This window comes from Eulemur rufifrons, chromosome 30, assembly GCF_041146395.1.
Source record: "Eulemur rufifrons isolate Redbay chromosome 30, OSU_ERuf_1, whole genome shotgun sequence".
NCBI classification, from domain to species: domain Eukaryota; kingdom Metazoa; phylum Chordata; class Mammalia; order Primates; family Lemuridae; genus Eulemur; species Eulemur rufifrons.
This window is the reverse complement of record NC_091012.1, coordinates 20,296,963-20,317,394: the sequence shown is the minus strand read 5'-3', so window position 1 is coordinate 20,317,394 and position 20,432 is coordinate 20,296,963. Positions and strand designations below refer to the sequence as shown.

Sequence of the window (20,432 nt, the reverse complement as noted above, 5' to 3'; positions counted from 1 at the left end):
GCTGGTGGTCACGGAGTCAGAAAGCAAGAACTGCAAAGTGGCTGTCTGGGCAGGGCAGAACTAGCAAACTCAGGTCTCTTAAGGTCCATCTGATGGAGGATTGGAGTCCTTGGAGCACAGTCTCCATCTGGAGGGGACCCACACCTGCCAGTCCAAGGTGGGGATGGCGTGCCGCTTCTGCCAGGCCAGGGCCCCGAGCCCAAGCAGCACGAGCGCGGTGCAAGCGCGCAGGCGTGAGTTGAACAGCGGCAAGGGGAGGGAGAAAATGGCGGACACAGAGGCCAAGAGGAGGGAGGCCAGTGTGAGGAGCAGGCTCAAAAATCTGAAGAAAAACTCCTGGGGACGGCTTCTGAGGTGCTCTGTCATCTCCAGTTGGGTGACTTGCTGTAAAGTTTCCAGCTTGGATATTCGGCTCTTGAAAGTCTCCATGACCTCCTGCAGGAGACAAAAACACACACGCACTCACGAGAAGTCAGAACAGAACTGTGGTCATTTAACTGGGCTCCTAAAGAGGGTGCAGCAAGTATCATGGAGTTGAACACCTTAGGAGGGAAGCGGAGAAGTTAGAGCACATCCGGTGAAGAGACAGAGCTGCTGCCAGGGCCCGTCAGCAACAGCCAGGGCTCGTCTGACTCAACCACACTCCCTTGTCCATTGTCTCCTAAGACCGAGGGCCTGGTGGGGACAGAGCTAACCTAGGACAGGAGTAGGAGCTCCGGGTATGGAAAAGAGTCAGGAGAGGGAAGCCAGGTTTAAAGGAGGGGTTCTCGGAGGGCACTCCCTGCACCCACGGCACCAGCAGAAGCAGCCCCGCCCCAGATCTCCTGAGTCAGAGGCTCTGGGCTGGGGCCCAGCCACCGCCTTGGAACAGGCCTGCCAGGTGCTTCTGATGAGCCCTCAAGGTTGAGCACTGCAGCGCCAAAGTTCCCAAAGCAACTAAGCCGGACGGTGGGAAGTGAGACATGCACATAAAGACGGGACGCTGCTAGCTCTAAAACAAGCATGTGTGTTCCAATTGAACCCTCGGCAGGGGTATACGGCTCAAAGATCCGGGTCTTGCTTTGGTTTAGGGGTTTCAGAATGGATTCACTCATCCCTACATCCCTCTCACTGGCCACTTCTTGAAAGGCTCCCCCATGAGGTTCTCACCCATATTTCCTTATCTCTCTCATAGGACAGATAGGCCATTTTCTCTTCAGTGCAGGCCAGATTCTGTTTGAGGTGGTAAATCTCATCCAGGTGGCCCTGCAGGTGGTCACTCAAATGCTCTTCCATCAGTGTTTGTCTTGGGAGCAAAAGAGAAAGTAATATTCCATTAGTACCTCGCCCAGAGCTCTGACTGACAGCGGTCCTGCACCTATACTAGACTTGGGATCCAATTTTGACTTCCTCCTCTCTCCCCAGACTCTAGTCAAAGCCTGCCTCCTCCCCCAGGTCTGCCTAGGAACACCCACACACAGATCAGTCACACGCACGCCGATATTCATATATATTTTATATATAGTTATTCTTTTGTAACAGCTTTATGAAAACGGCCATAGACTAGAAGTGGTAGAAACTAAAACCTAAACGCTCTGCATATGCTATTAAATTCCACAAATATCCCAGGACCAGTGTTTAGCATGCAGTAGTTACTCTACAAAAACATGCTGATTATAGAGATTGAGCAATCATAAAAGACAACATAGTGTGTGATTCCATCTCTGTGAAATGTCCAGAAGAAGCCAACCCACGGAGACAAGAAGCAGATGAGACAGTGCCAGGGCTGGAGGAGGGAGGTGGAGAGGGACTGTAATGGGGACAAGGTTTCCTTTGGGGATGATGAAATTTTGTGGAATTAGATAATAGCGATGATTGCACAACTCTGTGAATATATTAAAAACCACTGGAATTTTATGGGATGTGAATTATATCTCAATAAAGCTGTTATTTAAACAAAAACAAAAAATTGGATTGTGGTAGTAGTTGCACAACTCAGTAAATTTACTAAAAACCATTGAAATGTAGTTAAAACAGTGCATTTTATGACACGTAAATTATATCTCAATAGAGCTGTTAAAAACCACAAGCAAAACATCACTACCTGTTGTGTACGCATGGAAATGAGCACCCAAACGAGGACAGGGAGGCCAGCGGAAGGGAGATGGGGTGGGAAGGGGTAATGAGAGAACTTCAACTGAATCCTTTAAAGTTTCTTAAAAAATAAGACTTGAAGCTATGAATCTGGCCAGTGTTAAGAGCTGAAGAAGCTGGGGCTGTTAATTATGCTATTATCTACATTTTCCCTGGGTTTGAAATATTTCATAACCTAAAATCTTTTTTGAAGTTCCTCATTTGGGCACCGAGAAGGACAGGCCAGAAGGACAGAGGCCATGTGGCATGTCAGTTAGGGCAGAGACAAGCAGGTCTTGACCCAAGCGAGCGGCGGTGACGCCAGAGAAGAGGGAAGGCGCTGCAGAGCGAAGGAGCCGCCGCCGCACGGAGGGAGGATGGCCGCAGGCCTGGCGTAGACAGTGGTGCTCGTGCACACGGGGAAGGCCAGGGCTTGACTGACACCACAGGGAGACACCCCCTAGACAGCCAGTTCCCAACAGCATTTCAAGGAATATTCCATTTGTCTCTGCCCCAGGTCCCTGTTGAGAAGACGGGTGGCCAACAACAGGGGCTAGGCCGCTGCTCCCAGGGATGGGGAGTCGGTCAGCAGGGTACCCACCCCAGAAACACTTCCTCATCAGTGTCTTTCCATCTACATGAAAGGTCCAGCCATAAGAACATGCAAGATATCAACTATGCTCAAGTATATATGCATGAATATATTCTTCATGAATATGCAGCTGGTGAATAGGTTCTTCATCAATATAAGAGTATATGAAGATATTCTTGAATGCATTCTTGAGCAGATTGTTGAATAAGATGTTAATAAGCAATATATTCACAAGGGTATTCTCTCAGTCAGTCTCTCCTCTCTGCCCTCTGGCAGCAGTGGCCTGGCTGTGACATGGTTGACTCTCTCTATCGCTTCCTTGGTCAAGGACCCCTCTCCCTCCAGCTCCTACAGTCACAGAAGGAAATGGACAACTCTAGAAAATGCTCTGTAAAGACAAAATGATGGCTAGTCAACCAAAACAATTCAAAATATTCCAAAGCTGTCAAGACCACCCTCTCCAATACGAATGGTTCTAAACTTTATCATTTTTTTCCAAAAGAGTGTATTCGTGATAATTTCTGAGAATCAGCTTTTGGCAAATTGAGCTAGAACCGAATGGCCTGCAACTTGGAGGAAAAATCCAAGATGGAGAAATGGCTATAGGAGGGGCCAGGTAGCATGGGGATGGCAGGTTAACGTGGCAGAGACGGATGAGCTCGGCCTGAGCACATGTGCGAAGTGAGGAGTCCTGGGGAGCAGGGGGAAGAGCCAATGAAGGAGAAGCCAAAGTGGTAGGAAAATAACCTGAATAGTGGGGTCACCCAGGAGCCGAAGTTATGAAGTGTTTAAGAAGGCAGAGTGGCAAACAGCATCAAATGTAATTGGTAAGGTAAGGACGTCAGAGTGTTGACTGAACGTTAAGAAGGAAAGCATTTGAGACCTCGGGGTGAGCAGCGACAGAGGCCAGACAGCTGTGGGCCGAGGGGGAGTGGGAGGCCAGGCAGTGCGGGACAGTCGATGGAAACAACTCTTCAGAAGCCTGACTGGGAAGGGGGAGATCATATTTATTCGCTGAAAGAAAGAATCCAATAAAGCATGCAGGATGGCGGATACGTGAAAGAGACCAAAGTCCCCGAGGAGACTGACAAGGATCGAAAGCAGAGCACAGGTAGAAGCTGGAAGTCGCCGCTGCAAGCCAAGGGGAGAGAGAAATATTCTGAAGGGAGGTGGTGCGGGGTGGTGGGAACCTGCTGGCCCTATGTGCCCTGTGAAGTCAGAGCGACTGAAGGGAAGGACGCAAGGCCGAGAGGAAAGGGGTGGTGTAAGGCTGGTGGCAGGCACCCCTCCCTTCCCTAATGAAAAAAGAAGAAGCCCCTCCTATTCCTCAATACCCACCCTAAAGCTGAAACAAAGAAATTCCTCACTCTTCCCGCCAAAACCTTCCCTCCGGAGAAACTCCCATCCCCCAGCCCTAAAAAACGTATATAAGCCCACCCAGACTTCTGGACAGGGCGACTTCTCTGGTACCACTCTGTGGGACTGTGAAACTCACCCGGGTCCCTCTCTTGGGACTCGTTACCCTCACCCGGGAGCACCCCAATAAAGCCTCTTTACTTATCCCTTTCAACTCTACTTGTCTTTCTTTCTCTGGCGCCAGCCACTCCAAAAATAACCTTACAGGTGGATTGCAGGAAAGCGGTTGGTTCTGGGATCAAGTTGCCCTAAGTTTAAGTTTCCTCTCTGGCACTTGCTTGGACAAGTCATTTAACCGTTTTGTGCTTCAGAGAGGTTGAGAATAATGATGACAACAGTAATAATACCATCGACCCATTAGGTTTGTTTCAGGCATTACACGAGAGGGTGCATATAAAGCACTGACGTGCTGCCTGGCAGACAGAAGTGCTTACTAAGTGATGGTTGTTGTTGTTAATAGTATTAAATGGCAGGGCCAAGGATGTGAATGTGTGAATGAAGGGCAAAGAGCAGGTAAGATAGCAGTGAGAGATAAGGACGACAGACAGGAGCCGCAGAGGAGGGTAGACCTGAAGATGTCTGAGATACGGAATATTGTGGAGGGGATGGCAAGGTCTGGTGTGTAATTATGGAGCAGATGACTGAAATGGAGTGGAGATCAAGGCCACTGGACATGAGAATCCAAAGTGGTACTTGGCCCTTCAGGGCCACCTGGCTTTGGACAGGATCTCTCAGCCAGACCATGTCACCTCCATGTACCCCATAAAGATGTTCCGCATTGCCTGGTGGCTGAAGAGAAGTTCAGCCACCCAGGATCCTGAGTCCTCAAATGACTCTCTCTAACGTGAGTCTCAGATGATCCAATCACCAGGTAAAAACCCCATGGACCCAAATCCCCAAATCTCTCGTGTCAGGCTGAAGCAGACTCAGGAGCAGAACTTGGTGACTCGTGGTTGGGGCTGAGGGAAAGGGTGAGGGGAGGGAACAACTCCCAGGCTTTTGGCCTGAGCTGGGCTGACAGACTGGAAGACAGGCGAGACCGGTGAGCATTAGCGAAGCTTGCCTTCAACCTGGGACAGGCTGAGTTTGAGCTGCCTGTGAAACAGCCCAGCGAAAACAGACAGAGAACTGGGGTGCAAGACACAAATGTGGGGATTGACATGCACATGGTAACTGCCGCTGTGGGCGATTGCCCAGGGAGAGTGTGTAAATGAGGAAAAGGCTTAGGCTGAGGCACTCGCACATTTAAAGGTCACATAGAGGAGGAGAGACTAGCAAAAGAGACAGAGTAAAACCAGGAGATTGTGGTGTCACAGAAGCTAAGGAAGAACAGGGTTTTTCAAAAAAGAAGTGATCAGCTATAAGAAAAGCTCCTGTGAGGTTAAATAATTCCTGAAAAGTGTCCAGTATACTTCTAACATGTAGGTCTTCTATGGTCTCAGCCACAGTGTGGGGGTTGGTGGGGAGGGGGTGGTGGAGATAGATACAGGCTCCAAGGACGGTTTTCTTTCTTTCTTCCTTTCTTCTTTCCTCTGTCTCCTCCCCTCCCCTCCCCTCCCCTCCCCGTCCTTTCTTTTTTTTTTTTTTTTGACAGAGTCTCTGTCTGTGGCCTGGGCTAGAGTGCCGTGACATCAGCCTAGCTCACAGCAACTTCCAACTCCTAGGCTGAAGCGATCCTCCTGCCTGAGCCTCCCGCGTAGCTGGGACTACAGGCATGCGCCACCATGCCCGGCTAATTTTTTCTATTTTTATTAGAGACGGGGCTTGTCTCAAACTCCTGATCTCAAGCAATCCTCCCACCTCAGCCTCCCAGAGTGCTAGGATTACAGGCGTGAGTCACTGTGCCTGGGTGGGGATGGTTTTCTTGTTTCTTTTTTTGTTAAGATGAAAAATGTTAAGAATTTCAGCAGAAAACTAAGAATTCCAGGCCAGTTGGGGTGGCTCACACCTGTCATCCTAGCAATTTGGGAGGCTAAGGAGGGAGGATCGTTTGAGGTCAGGAGTTCAAGACCAGCCTGAGCAACATAGCAAGACCCCATCTCTACAAAAAATAGAAAAATTAGCCAGGCATGGTGGCGCATGCCTGTAGCCCCAGCCACTCGGGACGGTGAGCCAGGAGGATTGCTTGAGCCCAGGAATTTGAGGTTGCTGTGAGCTGTGATGATGCCATTGTACTCTAGCCTGGACAACAGAGTGAGACACTGTGTCAAAAACAAACAACCAACCAACCTAGGAACTCCAAAAAGAACCAACGGAGAACTAAAAAATACATTAATTTAAGAAGTCAGTGAGGGGTTTAAAAGCAAATTAGACCCACGCAATTTAGTGACCTGGAAGACAGTTCAGAAGAAAGTATTCAGAATACATAGAGACAAAAGGCTGGAAAACGCAGACAGGAACCTAGGAGACATAGGCATATGGTGAAAAGGTCTAACGCACATGTAACCAGAGTCTTAGAAGGGGAGGAATGAGAGAATAGGGTAGAATCAATAATGGCTGAGAATTTCCAAAACTGACAAAAGACATCATGTCACAAACCCAAGCAGCAATGCAAACCCCAAGCAAGATAAGTGCAAATAAAATCACACCAAGCATCATCAGAGCAAAAGCACTAAACACCAAAGAGAAAGAGAGGATCTTAAAAGGAGCCAGAGGAAAATAAGACTGATTATGTCCCAAGGAGCAACAATAGAATGACAGCTGCCTTTTTAACAGAAACAATGAAAGTCAGAAGGGAACAACTGGCCAGGGCAGCGGCTCAAGCCTGTAATCCTGGCACTCTGGGAGGCCAAGGCAGGAGGATCGCTCGAGGTCAGGAGTTCAAAAAGGGAACAATTTTTTCAAAATGCTTAGTATTTCAAAAAGAAAATAAATGCCAACCGAGAATTCTGTGCCCAGCAAAAATATCCTTCAGAAATAAAAGGGAATGTATGACATGTATGTGGCAGTAAAGCGACACTGCATATTTAATACTATGGAATTGTTTAACAAAATTAGTGTGGGCTGTGCGTGGTGGCTCACTCCTATAATCTTAGCACTCTGGGAGGCCGAGGTGGGAGGATCACTCAAGGTCAGGAGTTCGAGACCAGCCTGAGCAAGAGCGAGACCCCGTCTCTACTAAAAATAGAAAGAAATTAGCTGGACAACTAAAACAAATACATAGAAAAAATCAGCCGGGCATGTGGCGCGTGCCTGTAGTCACAGCTACTCGGGAGGCTGAGGTAGGAGGATCGCTTGAGCCCAGGAATTTGAGGTTGCTGTGAGCTAGGCTGACGCCACGGAACTCTAGCCCGGGCAACAGAGTGAGACTCTGCCTCAAAAAAAAAAAAAAAAAGTAAAAAAAAAATTTAGGTGTGGTATTTAGGCTATGTCAACAAAAAGATCCATGTTTCAGGTACACACTGAAATATTTATAGATAAACTGATAGGATGTCTGCCCTTTGCTTCAGCACGACAGGGATGGCAGGAAACAGTTCAGAGAGAAGCTCAGACCTCAGGTCAGGCCTCCTCCGAGACCCAAAGATGTGGGACGCCCCAACCTGAAGGAGAAGTCTGGGATGAAAGCTCTCGTGCCACCTGGTCAACATGACCTGAGCCTGCAGGAGGCCTGAGCAGATACCTTGAGAGACATCAGCCCAAGACTGGATCCCTGGGGCCAAGACTCCCAGAGCGACAGTGAAGCCTCTGTTAACCGCAGCCTTTTCTCTCCAAACCTTGTCTCAAAATGAATCGTACCAGAACACTGCTGGACAGAGGGGCTAGAGTTTGGATGCCCCCAAAGACCTGGTATCCAGAAGGGAAGGACAAGCACAGGGACCGGGCAGATTCACTTCAGGACATTTTCACTGTATGAGGAATTCAGTACAAGACAGACTGCGGGAAAGTGTCGTGCATGCCCATCTGTACACACAGCCACAGACACAAAGCAAGAACGAGGTTCCTGAGCGTATGGCACTTGAGCAGTTTCTTTTTATTTAATTTAATTTTTCATTGAGGTAAAATTCACATAATGTACAATTATTCTAAAGTGAACAATTTAGTGGCATTTAGCACAGTCACAGTGTTGTTTATGCAGCCACCACTGCTGTCTGGTTGGTTCCAAGACATTTTCATCAACCCCCCCAAATCCATTAAGCAGCCTCCCCATTGCCCTGGCCCCCCAGCGCCTGGAAGCCACCAATCTGCTTTCTGACTTGAGCAGCTTCTTATCGCTGAACCTTTGCCAGCAATTCATGAATGAGAGATGTAACAAGACCAGCAGGTATGTGGAGATGGTCCTGGAGAAGTTGCTAGAAAGTGACAGGGAACCACAGTAATGGGGCAGTGGGGCATCGTGACATTGGTGGAGAGGAGAGGGCAGCAGGAGAAAGAAACCCAGGAGGTGCTGCCTGAGGGAAAGAAGAGGAAGGTGAGGTCCGGTCAAGATCTTGGTCAAGGCCTGGCGCAGTGGCTCAGGCCTGTAATCCTAGCACTCTGGGAGGCCGAGGCGGGTGGATCGTTTGAGCTCAGGAGTTCGAGACCAGCCTGAGCAAGAGTGAGACCCCCGTCTCCACTAAAAATAGAAAGAAATTAGTCGGACAACTAAAAGTGTGTGTGTGTGTGTGTGTGTGTGTGTGTGTATTAAAAATTAGCCGGGCATGGTGGCGCATGCCTGTAGTCCCAGCTACTTGGGAGGCCGAGGTGGGAGGATCGCTTGAGCCCAGGAGTTTGAGGTTGCTGTGAGCTAGGCTGACGCCATGGCACTCTAGCCTGGGCAACAGAGTGAGACTCTGTCTTGGAAAAAAAAAAAAAAAGACTACATACTGTATGATTCCATGCATATGAAGTTCTAGAATAGACAGAGCTGGAGAGACAGGAACCAGACAGTGGCTGCGTATGGGAGGTGGGCATTGACTAGAAGGGGCAGGAGGGAACTTTCCAAGGCAACGGAAAAGTTCTTTACTGAGGTTTTAGTTGCCAGGTGTACACTTTTATCAAAACATATTAAGTTGTACACCTAAATTTAAATGCAATTTCACATTTAAAAATCACCTCAATTTAAAAAAGCAACTTTTAGCAAAGAATAAATGGAGAGGCCATTGAACACAGTAGCCTGGGCAGACCCGTGAGGAGGCTGAGCAGAGTCTGCGGCTGCCCTAATGAAGTACCACAGACTCTGAGCAGCTTGAACACCAGAAACGGACTCTCCCAGTTTGGGAGGCCAGAAGCCTGAGACTGAGGTGCCGGCAGGGTGGGTTCCTCCCGAGAACCGTGCGGGAGAGTGCGTTCCAGGCCTCTCTCCCAGGGCATGGGGTTGCTGGCAACCTTTGGGGATCCCTTAGCTTCTGCTGCCTCACCCGACTTCTGCCTGTCTTCCCGTGGCTTTCTCCCTCTGGGTGTGTCTGTGTCCAAATGTGCCCTTTTTATAAGAACGCTAGTCATGTTGGATCAGGGGCCCACCCTACTCTAGTATGACCTTGTATTGATTTAACTCACTACATCTGCAACAACGCTATTTCCAAATAAGCTGGTTTGCTATCATCAAGTGGAGCTTTGAATGAGTGGATGCGGTGGCATGAATTGATCACCAAGTCCGAGGTTAGGTCTAGGGAAACAGGAATAGGGTAAGAAGCAACGTCACCCTCTCGGTGGGTTTTCTCCTATGACTATTTTATTCGTTCATCAAAGATGTCCCAGGCTGGGCACGGTGGCTCACGCCTGTAATCCTAGCACTCTGGGAGACTGAGGCGGGTGGATCGCTCAAGGTCAGGAGTTCGAGACCAGCCTGAGCAAGAGCGAGAGCCCGTCTCTACTAAAAATAGAAAGAAATTATATGGACAGCTTAAAAAATATATATATATATATATATATATATACACATACATATAGAAAAATTAGCCGGGCATGGTGGCGCATGCCTGTAGTCCCAGCTACTCGGGAGGCTGAGGCAGGAGGATCGCTTGAGCCCAGGAGTTTGAGGTTGCTGTGAGCTGGGCTGATGCCACGGCACCCTAGCCCGGGCAACAGAGTGAGACTCTTTCTCAAAAAAAAAAACAAACAAACAAAAAAAAAAAAAAACAAAGATGTCCCAACAATAGCTCTTCCCCAGGCACTGACCCACCCACTGGGCTGCATGGGTGAAGAAGAAAGAGGAGGGCTTTGCCCGCATGAAAGCAGATGCCAGACAAGTGCGTGCCACCAGGCAAGCTGCCTGTGGAGCTGGGCCGGCTGGGACCGGCTGCAGGCCTCGGGGAGTAATGACGGTTTTGCTGGCACCGCCCCCCAACTCCAGGGCTTATTCATGCGCAGTCTCAGGAGGCCACTTCTTTCACCATCAAGCCTCCTATTAGAGAGAGGGGATGGGGCCTTCAGGACCCTCCCAGAGCTCCCTCATTAGGAGGCTCGAGAAGGTTTCCCCCAACCCCTCACGGGAGGTGCCCGGATGAGATCTGGTCAGCCAAGACTTTCACTTGAAGACTCCCCAGGCCTTCCCTGGGTGCCGTCTCTTCTACAAATGGACATTTTCTGAATCTCTCAGGCTTCTTCCTTTCTGACCCGTGCAGACGCTGAGGAGCAGGGCCTTCTGGTCCCCCATGAGACCGGCTTTGCTGAGGAGACAACAAAGCCAGTTGTTCACTGCTAGCTTCGTGGAGAGCTGAAGCCCCTAATTATTTCCACAAGAGGGAAGAGAAGGCCGGGTGAGGTGGCTCACGCCTGTAATCCTAGCACTCTGGGAGGCCGAGGTGGGCGGATCGTTTGAGCTCAGGAGTTCGAGACCAGCCTGAGCAAGAGCGAGACCCCATCTCTACTAAAAATAGAAAGAAATTATATGGACAGCTAAAAATATATATATAGAAAAAATTAGCCGGGCATGGTGGTGCATGCCTGTAGTCCCAACTACTCGGGAGGCTGAGACAGGAGGATCGCTTGAGCTCAGGAGTTTGAGGTTGCTGTGAGCTAGGCAGACGCCACGGCACTCACTCTAGCCCGGGCAACAGAGTGAGACTCTGTCTCAAAAAAAAAAAAAAAAGAGGGAAGAGAAGCCTGGCAAAGACCCTTCTGTCCCAAATCCTCAAGTCCACGACACCCTGTTGCAGGAGTCAGGGGCTTCCGCACTCCCCATCCAGGCTGAGGCTTCTCTTCGGTACAGACCGCAGAGTGTAGCAGGAACCTCGAGCAACTCCAGAGGAAGCAGGAGTGTCCCCTGGGAGGACCCACAAATCCAGATCTCCTGAAGGAGGACCCCAGGGCCACTAGGCCAGTCCCAAGCCTCCCAAGTCTGACTGAGGCTGTGAGAGAGACCCTGCACTTCTCAGAATCATGGCTAACATGGTAAATTTTATGTTATGTGTTTTTTTTTACCACAATAAAAAATGCACAAAAAGAATTTCAGCCCATCAAAAGACTCAGAGAAATAAAAAGGAAAGAAAGCCCTCATAATGAAATACCACTTCACAATCGCATCCATTGGAGAAAAAGGACAATAAGGACTGTTGGTAAGGACGTGAAGAAATTAGAAGCCTTGTACATTGCTGGCGGGAAGGCAACATGGTGCAGCCACCGTGGAAAACAGTCTGGCAGTTCCTCTGAACATTTACCTGGAGTCACCAGAGGACCCAGCAATTCCACTGCTGGGTACAGACCACAAAGAATTGAAAACTAGTGTTCAAACAAATGCACGTACACGAGTGCCCGTAGCCAAGCTTTTCACAACAGCTAAAAGGTGAAAACAACGCAAATATCCATCTACTGATGGACAGATAAACAAGATATGGTCTATCCATGCACGGGGCTATTCTTCAGCCATAAAAAAATGAAGTACTAATCCATGCTGCAACGTGGATGAGCCTTGGAAACATCATGTTCAGTGAAAGAAGTTAGACACAAAAGGCCACATGTTGCATGATCCCATTTATATGAAATGCCCAGAATAGGCAAATTCATAGAGATAGAAAAGAGGTTACTGAATGGCTAGAGCTAAGGATGAGAGGCAATGGGGACTGACCGCATATGGGTCTGGGGGTCTCCTTTTGGGGTGACAAAAATGTTCTGCAACTAGAAAGAGGCGAAGGTTGTGTACAACATCGTGGCTGTATGTAACGCCACTGAATTGTACACTTTAAAATGGTTAATTTAATATTATGTGAATTCTATCTCAATTGGAGAAAAGAAAGTCCTTGTCATAAATTTGTTTAATATAGTTACAGCCTCAGCATCCATTTTTAGGCTGCCATTAAGTCACCTGAAACCCAGCTGTACCCTGTCGCCTTTGGCCTAGATAAAACTCCCCTGCCCCAGGTGGCCGTTTATCATATAACCCACTTGTTCCTGTCTCACTGACCCAAAAGTCCAACACACCCCACAGCTGCTGACCACAATAAAACCGAATGTCCCACGCGAGTGCCCCTTCCTATATGTTTTCTTTAAACCAGCTAATCGACAAGCCCTGCAGGAAAGCTGAATGTCTCTGGGATCTGTGAATAATACATTTCTTCGGTTTCATGCATTTTCTTTTCACCTCCTCATTGCATCTCACCTGACACACACCCAAATCTAACTTTCCCACTGAGCCACGTGGCCAGGGTGCTGTGAAATGCTCTCCGGTCTGCACTTACCAGTTGGGTGGCCCGCACGTGCCTCTCGGAGACTCTGTTTCCTCATCTATAAAGTGGACGTCTGAAGACTACAGGAGGACAATGCCACTTGACCTTGTGCCCTGGCTCAGCTGTGAGCACATGCTAACAGTGAAAATCATCTTCAGGCCTCCGTCCATTCCTCCTGGGAAACTTGAGCCCCGCAGACCTGCTTTTTTGCTTGGGATATGTATTGGTCAGGGTAGGCTAACTGCTGTAGCAAACAACCAGCAATCTCAGGGGCTGAACACAATAAAACTTATTTCACACTCATATCGCAGTCGTTGGCAGGAGCTACTGGGTCAGAAGTGCAAGTTTGTAGAATCTGAGAGACAGAGAGAGAGAGAGAGATCGAGAGAGAGGTATTGCCCTGCTCCCCTGTGGTCAACCCCTGCATCAAGAGGCCAGCTGAAAGATTCTGATTTGATAGGAGTTAAGAGTTCGTCTGAGCACAGCAGTCCCATGGGCCTGTGCCGTATGGAAACATACAGGGATATGTGTAACTGCCACCAAGCTCTACTCTTGCTTAATACAAATCTAACCTTGTAAATGTCATTTCAACAAAGGAGTCTTTAACGTTCTCAAGATTTTAGACTTGATTGCCATGTCCTATAAAAAATACCTCCAAAAGAAATCTGTAATTCTTGGGCGAGTGCAATGGCTCATACCTGCAATCCTAGCACTCTGGGAGGTCGAGGCAGGAGGATCGCTTCAGCTCAGGAGTCTGAGACTAGCCTGAGCAAGAGCAAGACTCCATCTCTACTAAAAATAGAAAAATTAGCCGGGCATGGTGGTGCATGCCTGTAGTCCCAGCTACTCAGGAGGCTGAGGCAGGAGGATTGCTTGAGCCCAGGAGTTTGAGGTTGCTGTGAGTTAGGCTGACGCCACGGTACTCTAGCCCAGGCAACAGAGCAAAACTCTGTCTCAAAAAGAAAGAAAAAAGAAAAAGAACCCGGTAATTCTGACTGGTTATCTCGCTTGCTAGTGTAAGTAATGTTCTTCAGCTGCGCTTTATGAATTCTTAGGCCACGTGAACGCTGGGAAGCTTTCCCTGGGAAACTGAAGAGGGTGATTCCCGCTCACCTCTTCTCCCACGTACACGTAGGCACTAAAAGGACTGCAGAGTTCTTATTTTCATGAAAATGCTGAGAATCCTGGCTCACCTAAGGGAATCCCTCACTCCCTTGCCAGGCAGCCGGAAGGAGCAGCGTTCTTTAGCCATTGGCTGTGGCGAGGGGGAGAGAGTGTGGTGCCCCTGAAGGGCAGTGGGAACCCAGAGAATGGTCCCATTAGGAATGGAGAGATGGGGGTTGCCTTTTTTTTTTTCCTATTGGTGGGCCCTAGTCTTGTCTTAGAGGAAAATAAAACCGAGCCACTGCACTGTGGGGACAAAGCATTCATCAGAAGGCAGTCACCTTCAGAACCAATATCGGATACTTGACCTTGTACCCCAGCTCGCCTGCAAGCACAGGTGAAGAGATTAGGGCTGGCAAGGTGACTCCAGTCCTGAGTCAAACCTTCCCAGCTGAATAGGACCAGAGGTATCTGAGGGACTCTCGCCACCACTGCACTGTCTCCTGCCCCTGCAGAGCCAGAGCCGGTGACTCTGTGCAGCCACCGCCACAACCACCTGGCAGGAACCACAGAGCTGAAGCCTCATTTGCCAGCAAGGGACAGAGCAGGTGTGAGACCACAGGAAGAGGACCAGCCCGCTCCACTGCAGGACCTGCTGACCCTTCTCTTCCCACTACCCCTCACCCTGACTCTCCAAGCCCAAGTCTCAGCTCCTTTCACCCTCCCACAGAGGGGTCCTGGGGGCTGCTCCGCCCCCCCCCCCCCCCCCCCCCCCCCCGCCACCGCTTCCGTCCCCAGAGCCAAAGGCAGGAGAAAGGACTCCGCCTCACCTGCATTTCTCCTCCTGAAGGGACTCCAGCGACACCTGCAGGTCTGTCAGATACTTGTCCTTTAGGCTCTGATAGGATATCTTGACGCTGATGAGGAACTTCTTGACTTCTTTCAGCTCTTCCTTCACCTTCTGCAACAGCAGGTTTCGTTGCCGGGCCACGCATTTTGTCTCTGACAACTTCCCCTGTTGCAAGCCCGGGAAGGGTTTGATGACATTGGGCAGGTTGGTGGGCAGGCAGTCTTCCCTACCCGGCTTGGGGGACTCGGAAAATGGGGCCTCCTCACTGGGCTGCTCACAGTTGTCCAGGTTACTTTCTGTTGTCAGCGCTAAGCCTTTGGGCCTGCATCCTTCCTCCAGCTCCTGGAGCTGCTGGTGACACTGGAGGAGCCTTCGCTCGATCTGGGCGATGGTAGCAGAGGCACGTTGGTTTACCTTCTCAAAGGCCTGCCGGATATGCAGGGCCTGTTGCCGGTCTGCTTTGGCCACCAGCTTGAGGTAGCCCACGGTGTTCTCGTCCCGGACGGCCTTCTCCACTCTCAGCTGCTCTGACAGGTAGAAGATGCGGTACTTGATGCCATCCTGTAAGTTCCGGGGAAACTCCCTATCCGAGAGGCTGCAGTGGCCACTGGGGCCATCTTCCCTGGACAGGGACCTGCATGAAGGCACATTGGAGGGGAGGGTTGCACTTGAGCTCTTGTATTCTGCCTGCATCTGGAAATAAGAAATCACAAAATAGGTACTCTGTGACCTGCAAATAGCAGGAGAATTGGACACATCATGACTTCACTTCATGAAAACATACATATGCATGAATACTAATGCATACAACATTCGTGCATTCAAGATGGGGCCAATGCACACTGGGAGGTCAAGTTCATCTTCTGGGCTCTTCTCCCCTCCTTTTCAGCATCTGACTCCTTGCTCTATGGGTGTACCTTACTACCTATGATCCCCAGATGGCTAGAATCTCCCCTCCACAACTGCCCTGCCTCTTGCTCTATTTTCCCTTTCAAGAATTACCCACTGTGGGCTGGGCGCAGTGGCTCACGCCTGTAATCCTAACACTCTGGGAGGCCGAGGCGGGAGGATTGCTTGAGCTCAGGAGTTCGAGACCACCCTGAGCAAGAGCAAGACCCCATCTCTACTAAAAATAGAAAGAAATTATATGGACAACTAAAAATATATACAGAAAAAATTAGCTGGGCATGGTGGTGCATGCCTGTAGTCCCAGCTACTCGGGAGGCTGAGGCAGGAGGATTGCTTGAGCCCAGGAGTTTGAGGTTTCTGTGACCTAGGCTGATGCCACAACACTCACTCTAGCCCCGGCAACAAAGCGAGACTCTGTCTCAAAAAAAAAAAAAAAAAAAGAATTATTTACCAATGTGATTCTCATTTGTAAAGAACTGTTCTTGTAAAGTATGGAATAAACTCATTCCCATTAACCCATATGGCTTGCCCTAATGCGACTCCCAGAGAAATTTGCATCCTAACCAGGTTCATTCATTCATTCAATCATTTATTCAACACATATTTCTTGAGGGCCTACTATGTGGCATAGAAGCCAGATAAATTCCTTGCTCACGTAGAGCTGACAGCCCAGGATGGAAAAGTCTATCGTAACACAAAATAATGAGTCTCACACATGGTGAGGAATAACATTGCCTTTGAGATAGAGCCCAGTTCAAATCCGTGATCCACCACCCTGAGACCCTGAGTGAGTTAATAAGCCACTCAGAGGCCCAGTTTTCTCACCTCTAAAATAAAGATGGCAACAGCAACATAGCTGGAGTCCAGTAGACCAGGAGGGCAGAGTAGGGGACAAGGATCTAGAAGACGAAGGTGGGGCCAGCTCAGGTGAAACCTCTGTTCTGTTTCTTTCTTTTTTCTTTTTTTTTTTTTGAGACTGGAGCTCACTCTGTCATCCAGGCTGGAGTACAGTGGTATGATCATAGCTCACTGCAACCTCAAACTCCCAGGCTCAAACAATCCTCTTGACTTTGCCTCCTGAGTAGCTGGGACTACAGGTGTGTGCCACCATGCCCCGCTAATTTTTTAAAATTTTTTTGTAGAGATGGGGTCTTGCTATGTTGCCCAAGCTGGTCTTGAACTCCTGGCCTCAAGTGATTCTCCCATCTCAGTCTCCCAAAGTGCTGGGATAACAGGCATGAACCACCTCGCCCAGCCTTGTTTCTACTTTGAAACTGTAAGTACCTTCGCAACAGTTTGCAATCTGAAAATGCTCTCCCGGTGGCAAGTCAGAAGTGATTATATGTAATAGACACCTTGGTTCTGGGTATTTTATTTACTGTAAGTAAATTATACCTTGATTTAAAAAACACAGTGTGATACCACTACACACCCAGCAGATTGGCCAAATTTAGGCAAACAATAATAAGTGCTGAATAAGGATGTGGGGCAACAGGAACTCTCAATCACTACTGGGGGGAGAGTAAATTGGTATAACTACTTTGGAAAAGCATTTGGTAGTATAAAGTTGAAGATATGCATACTGAATGATCCAGCAATTGCATTTGTCAGCAATATCCCCAGGAGACAGGTACACTAATGTTCCCAAAAACCAACTACTAGAAACAACTCACCTGCCTATCAAGAGTAGAATGTGTAAGGAAACTGTAATCTATGCAACAATATACAACTGTACAGCAATGAAAATGAACTACATCCTTGAAAAGCACGAATGAATTTCACAAGCATAATGTTGAAGGAGCCAAACAGAAAATCCATATTGTGTATGATTCCATTTATATAAATTCCAAAAGCAGGCCAAACAAAATGATTTTATGTAGAGATGCCTACACAAGCAGTAAAGCTATACAGAAAAGCAGGGATGTTGTAACATAAACTTCAGGATGATGGTTTCCACTGAGCTGGGAGAAGGGGATTATGACTGGAGAGAACACGTGGAGGCTGGGGTGCTTGCCTTGAGTACTAGTTAAACATGCGTTCATGTTATCATTATTTCTTAAAATATATGTTGATGTTTTCTGTACCTTTATGTACATATGTCAGATTTCACTGTTTATAAATTTTTTAAATGTTCGGCTGGGCGCGGTGGCTCACGCCTGTAATCCTAGCACTCTGGGAGGCCGAGGTGGGAGGATCATTTGAGCTCAGGAGTTCAAGACCAGCCTGAGCAAGAGCGAGACCCCGTCTCTACTAAAAATAGAAAGAAATTAACTGGACAACTAAAAAATATAAATAAAAAAAATTAGCCGGGCATGGTGGCGCATAGCTGTAGTCCCAGCTACTAGGGAGGCTGAGGCAGGAGGATTGCTTGAGCCCAGGAGTTTGAGGCTGCTGTGAGCTAGGCTGACACCACGGCACTCAGCCCGGACAACAGAGTGAGAGTCTGTCTCAAAAAAAAAAAATTTAAATGTTCAATAGATGGATTTAGTAGCAGATTAGATATGACTGGAGAGACTATTAGTAAACTGTACAACAGAGCTAAAGAAAGTATCCAGAATGCACCACAGAGGCTCAAAGAAATAGAAAATTTGAAAAATAGAAGACATGGAAGAAAGTGTGAGAAGGTCTAACAAAAATCTAATTGTCATGACAGAAAGAGAAGATAGAATGAAATAGCAGCAAAATTTTAAAAAATACGGCCGGGCGCGGTGGCTCACACCTGTAATCCTAGCACTCTGGGAGGCCGAGGTGGGAGGATCGCTCGAGCTCAGGAGTTCGAGACCAGCCTGAGCAAGAGCGAGACGCCGTCTCTACTAGAAAAATAGAAAGAAATTAGCTGGACAACTAAAAAAAGAATATATATATATATATATATATATACACATACATACACACACACAGAGAGAAAGAGAGAGAGAGAGAGAAAACATTAGCCGGGCATGGTGGCGCACACCTGTAGTCCCAAGCTGAGGCAGTAGGATTGCTTGAGCCCAGGAGTTGGAGGTTGTTGTGAGCTAGGCTGACGCCATGGCACCCTAGCCCAGGCAACAGAGCGAGACTCTGTGTCAATAACAAAAAATAAATAAATAAATAAATAAAATAAAAGATACTACCTAAGAACTTTCCAAAACTTATGAAAGACACAAATCCACAAATTAAAAAAGCCCAATATATCCCAAGCAGGAAAGACAGAAATAGGTCCATACCTAGACACAAGATCTTAAAAGCAGTCACAGATAAAAAGCTGATTACCTTTAAAACCATTATTTTTAGACTGCAAGCTGACTTCTCAATAGCACCAATGAAATCCAGAAGACAGTTGAATAATATCTTCAATACGCTGAGAGAGTAACTGTCAGAGAGGGGGAAAAAAGGTCACAATCAGAAGTCAGAGTACCTTCAGACTTTTAAGCAACAGCATGGGGGAACTAGAAGATGATAAAGTAATGGCTTCAAAATTCTGAGGGAAAAAATGATTTTCCAACCTAGAATTCTTCACCCAAACTGTCAACTTATGAAGTTAGACTGGAAACATTTTCAGACACGAAAGAACTCAAATAGTTTACTTCTTCTACATTCTTCCTCTGGAAGCTACTCAAGAAAGTGTGCCACCAAATCAGGCAGTATTCTAAGGAAGAGATGGAGATGGGATCTAGAAAACAGGGAACCCAAGCCAAAAGAGAGGCAATCTCCAAGATGATAGGAGAGCCCAGGCTAATGGCTTGGCAGCAGTCCTGGAGAGCAAGTCAAAAGGCTCCAAGACAGCTCCAGGGAATGAATACTACTAGAATGCCAGACATCTTTGAACTTACGCATAGGAGATTTAGACAATTGGGGGAAATCTTGAACTAGTGATCAGTAATAGAGAACAAGCAAAAAGGGGGTGATTCCAAGGAAAACAAAAAGTTGGGAGAGAAAGAAAGAGTCATCATAGTCATTATTCAGTTGTGCCTAATGTTTCTATGGATTTGATAATGTAAACACCACAGAACTATCTAACCAAAATCATCGTACACAGGACCAGAAGGATGAGGAACAGGAAGTATGTGTTGGTGGGGGCAGGTGAAAGAGCTATATCATCATCTTTTTTTTTTTTAATAGAGACAAGGTCTCACTCTGTTGCCCAGGCTAGAGTGCAATGGTGTCATCACAGCTCACTGTAACCCCGAACTCCTGGGCTCAAGCCAACCTCCCACCTCAGCGTCCCAGGTAGCTAGGACTACAGGCCCCTATCAACACACCTGGTTAATTTTTAAAATTTTTGTATAGAGAGAGTTTCGCTATGTTGCCCAGGCTGGTCTCAAACTCCTGGCCTCAAGCGATCCTCCCGCCTCAGCCTCCCAAAGTGCTGAGATTACAGGAGTGAGCCGTGGCATCCAGCCATCATCATCTTTTATAGTGAGAAATCAACTGGTAATTGCTAATATATATTTAAAAAACAAAGAAATAACACTATAAACAAATTATTTAGAGAATTGGAGGTAAATACCAAAAGAAACAGCTAAAAGCATTGAAAGTGGTTGATCCTGGGAAGTGGATAATTGGGTGGTTAAAGGCCAAGGATTGCTACTTTTTTTGATAATAAACCTTATAGAACCACTTAACTCTTTGAACCAGTGGTCAGCAAAGTATTCCCCAAAGGCCGTCTGCCTGTTTTTATATGGCCTATGACCTAAGAATAGCTTTTACACTTTCAAATTGTTGGAAAAAAATCAAAAATAGAATATTTTGTGACATGTGAAAACTATGTAAGATTTAAACTTCAATGTCTATAACCAAAGTTTTATTGGAACACATCCACACTCATGCATTTAGGGATTGCCTATGGCTGCTTTCATGTTACAGCAATAGCTGAGTTGGTTAGTTG

The 20,432-nt window shown here is 47.6% G+C and overlaps 1 protein-coding gene across 1 annotated transcript; it reads right to left on the bottom strand.

The window, feature by feature from the left end:
- Positions 1-78: 78 nt before the first annotated feature.
- On the bottom strand, positions 79-18,829 carry TEX28 (testis expressed 28). Its single transcript, XM_069464110.1, has 4 exons — positions 18,818-18,829; positions 14,637-15,343; positions 1,150-1,285; positions 79-435 (listed from the first exon to the last, which is right to left on the bottom strand). The coding sequence occupies exons 1-4, from the start codon at positions 18,827-18,829 to the stop codon at positions 79-81; spliced, it is 1,212 nt and encodes a 403-aa protein (XP_069320211.1).
- Positions 18,830-20,432: the final 1,603 nt, after the last annotated feature.

What these genes read in the sequence shown, in the direction of transcription:
- TEX28 (XM_069464110.1), bottom strand. An exon ending in CTTCAGGAGGAGAAATGCAG is followed by an intron (nt 1,286 to 14,636) that starts GTGAGGCGGAGT and finishes TTTGCTCCCAAG; the next exon opens with ACAAACACTGATGGAAGAGC. An exon ending in AGAGAGATAAGGAAATATGG is followed by an intron (nt 436 to 1,149) that starts GTGAGAACCTCA and finishes TGTCTCCTGCAG; the next exon opens with GAGGTCATGGAGACTTTCAA.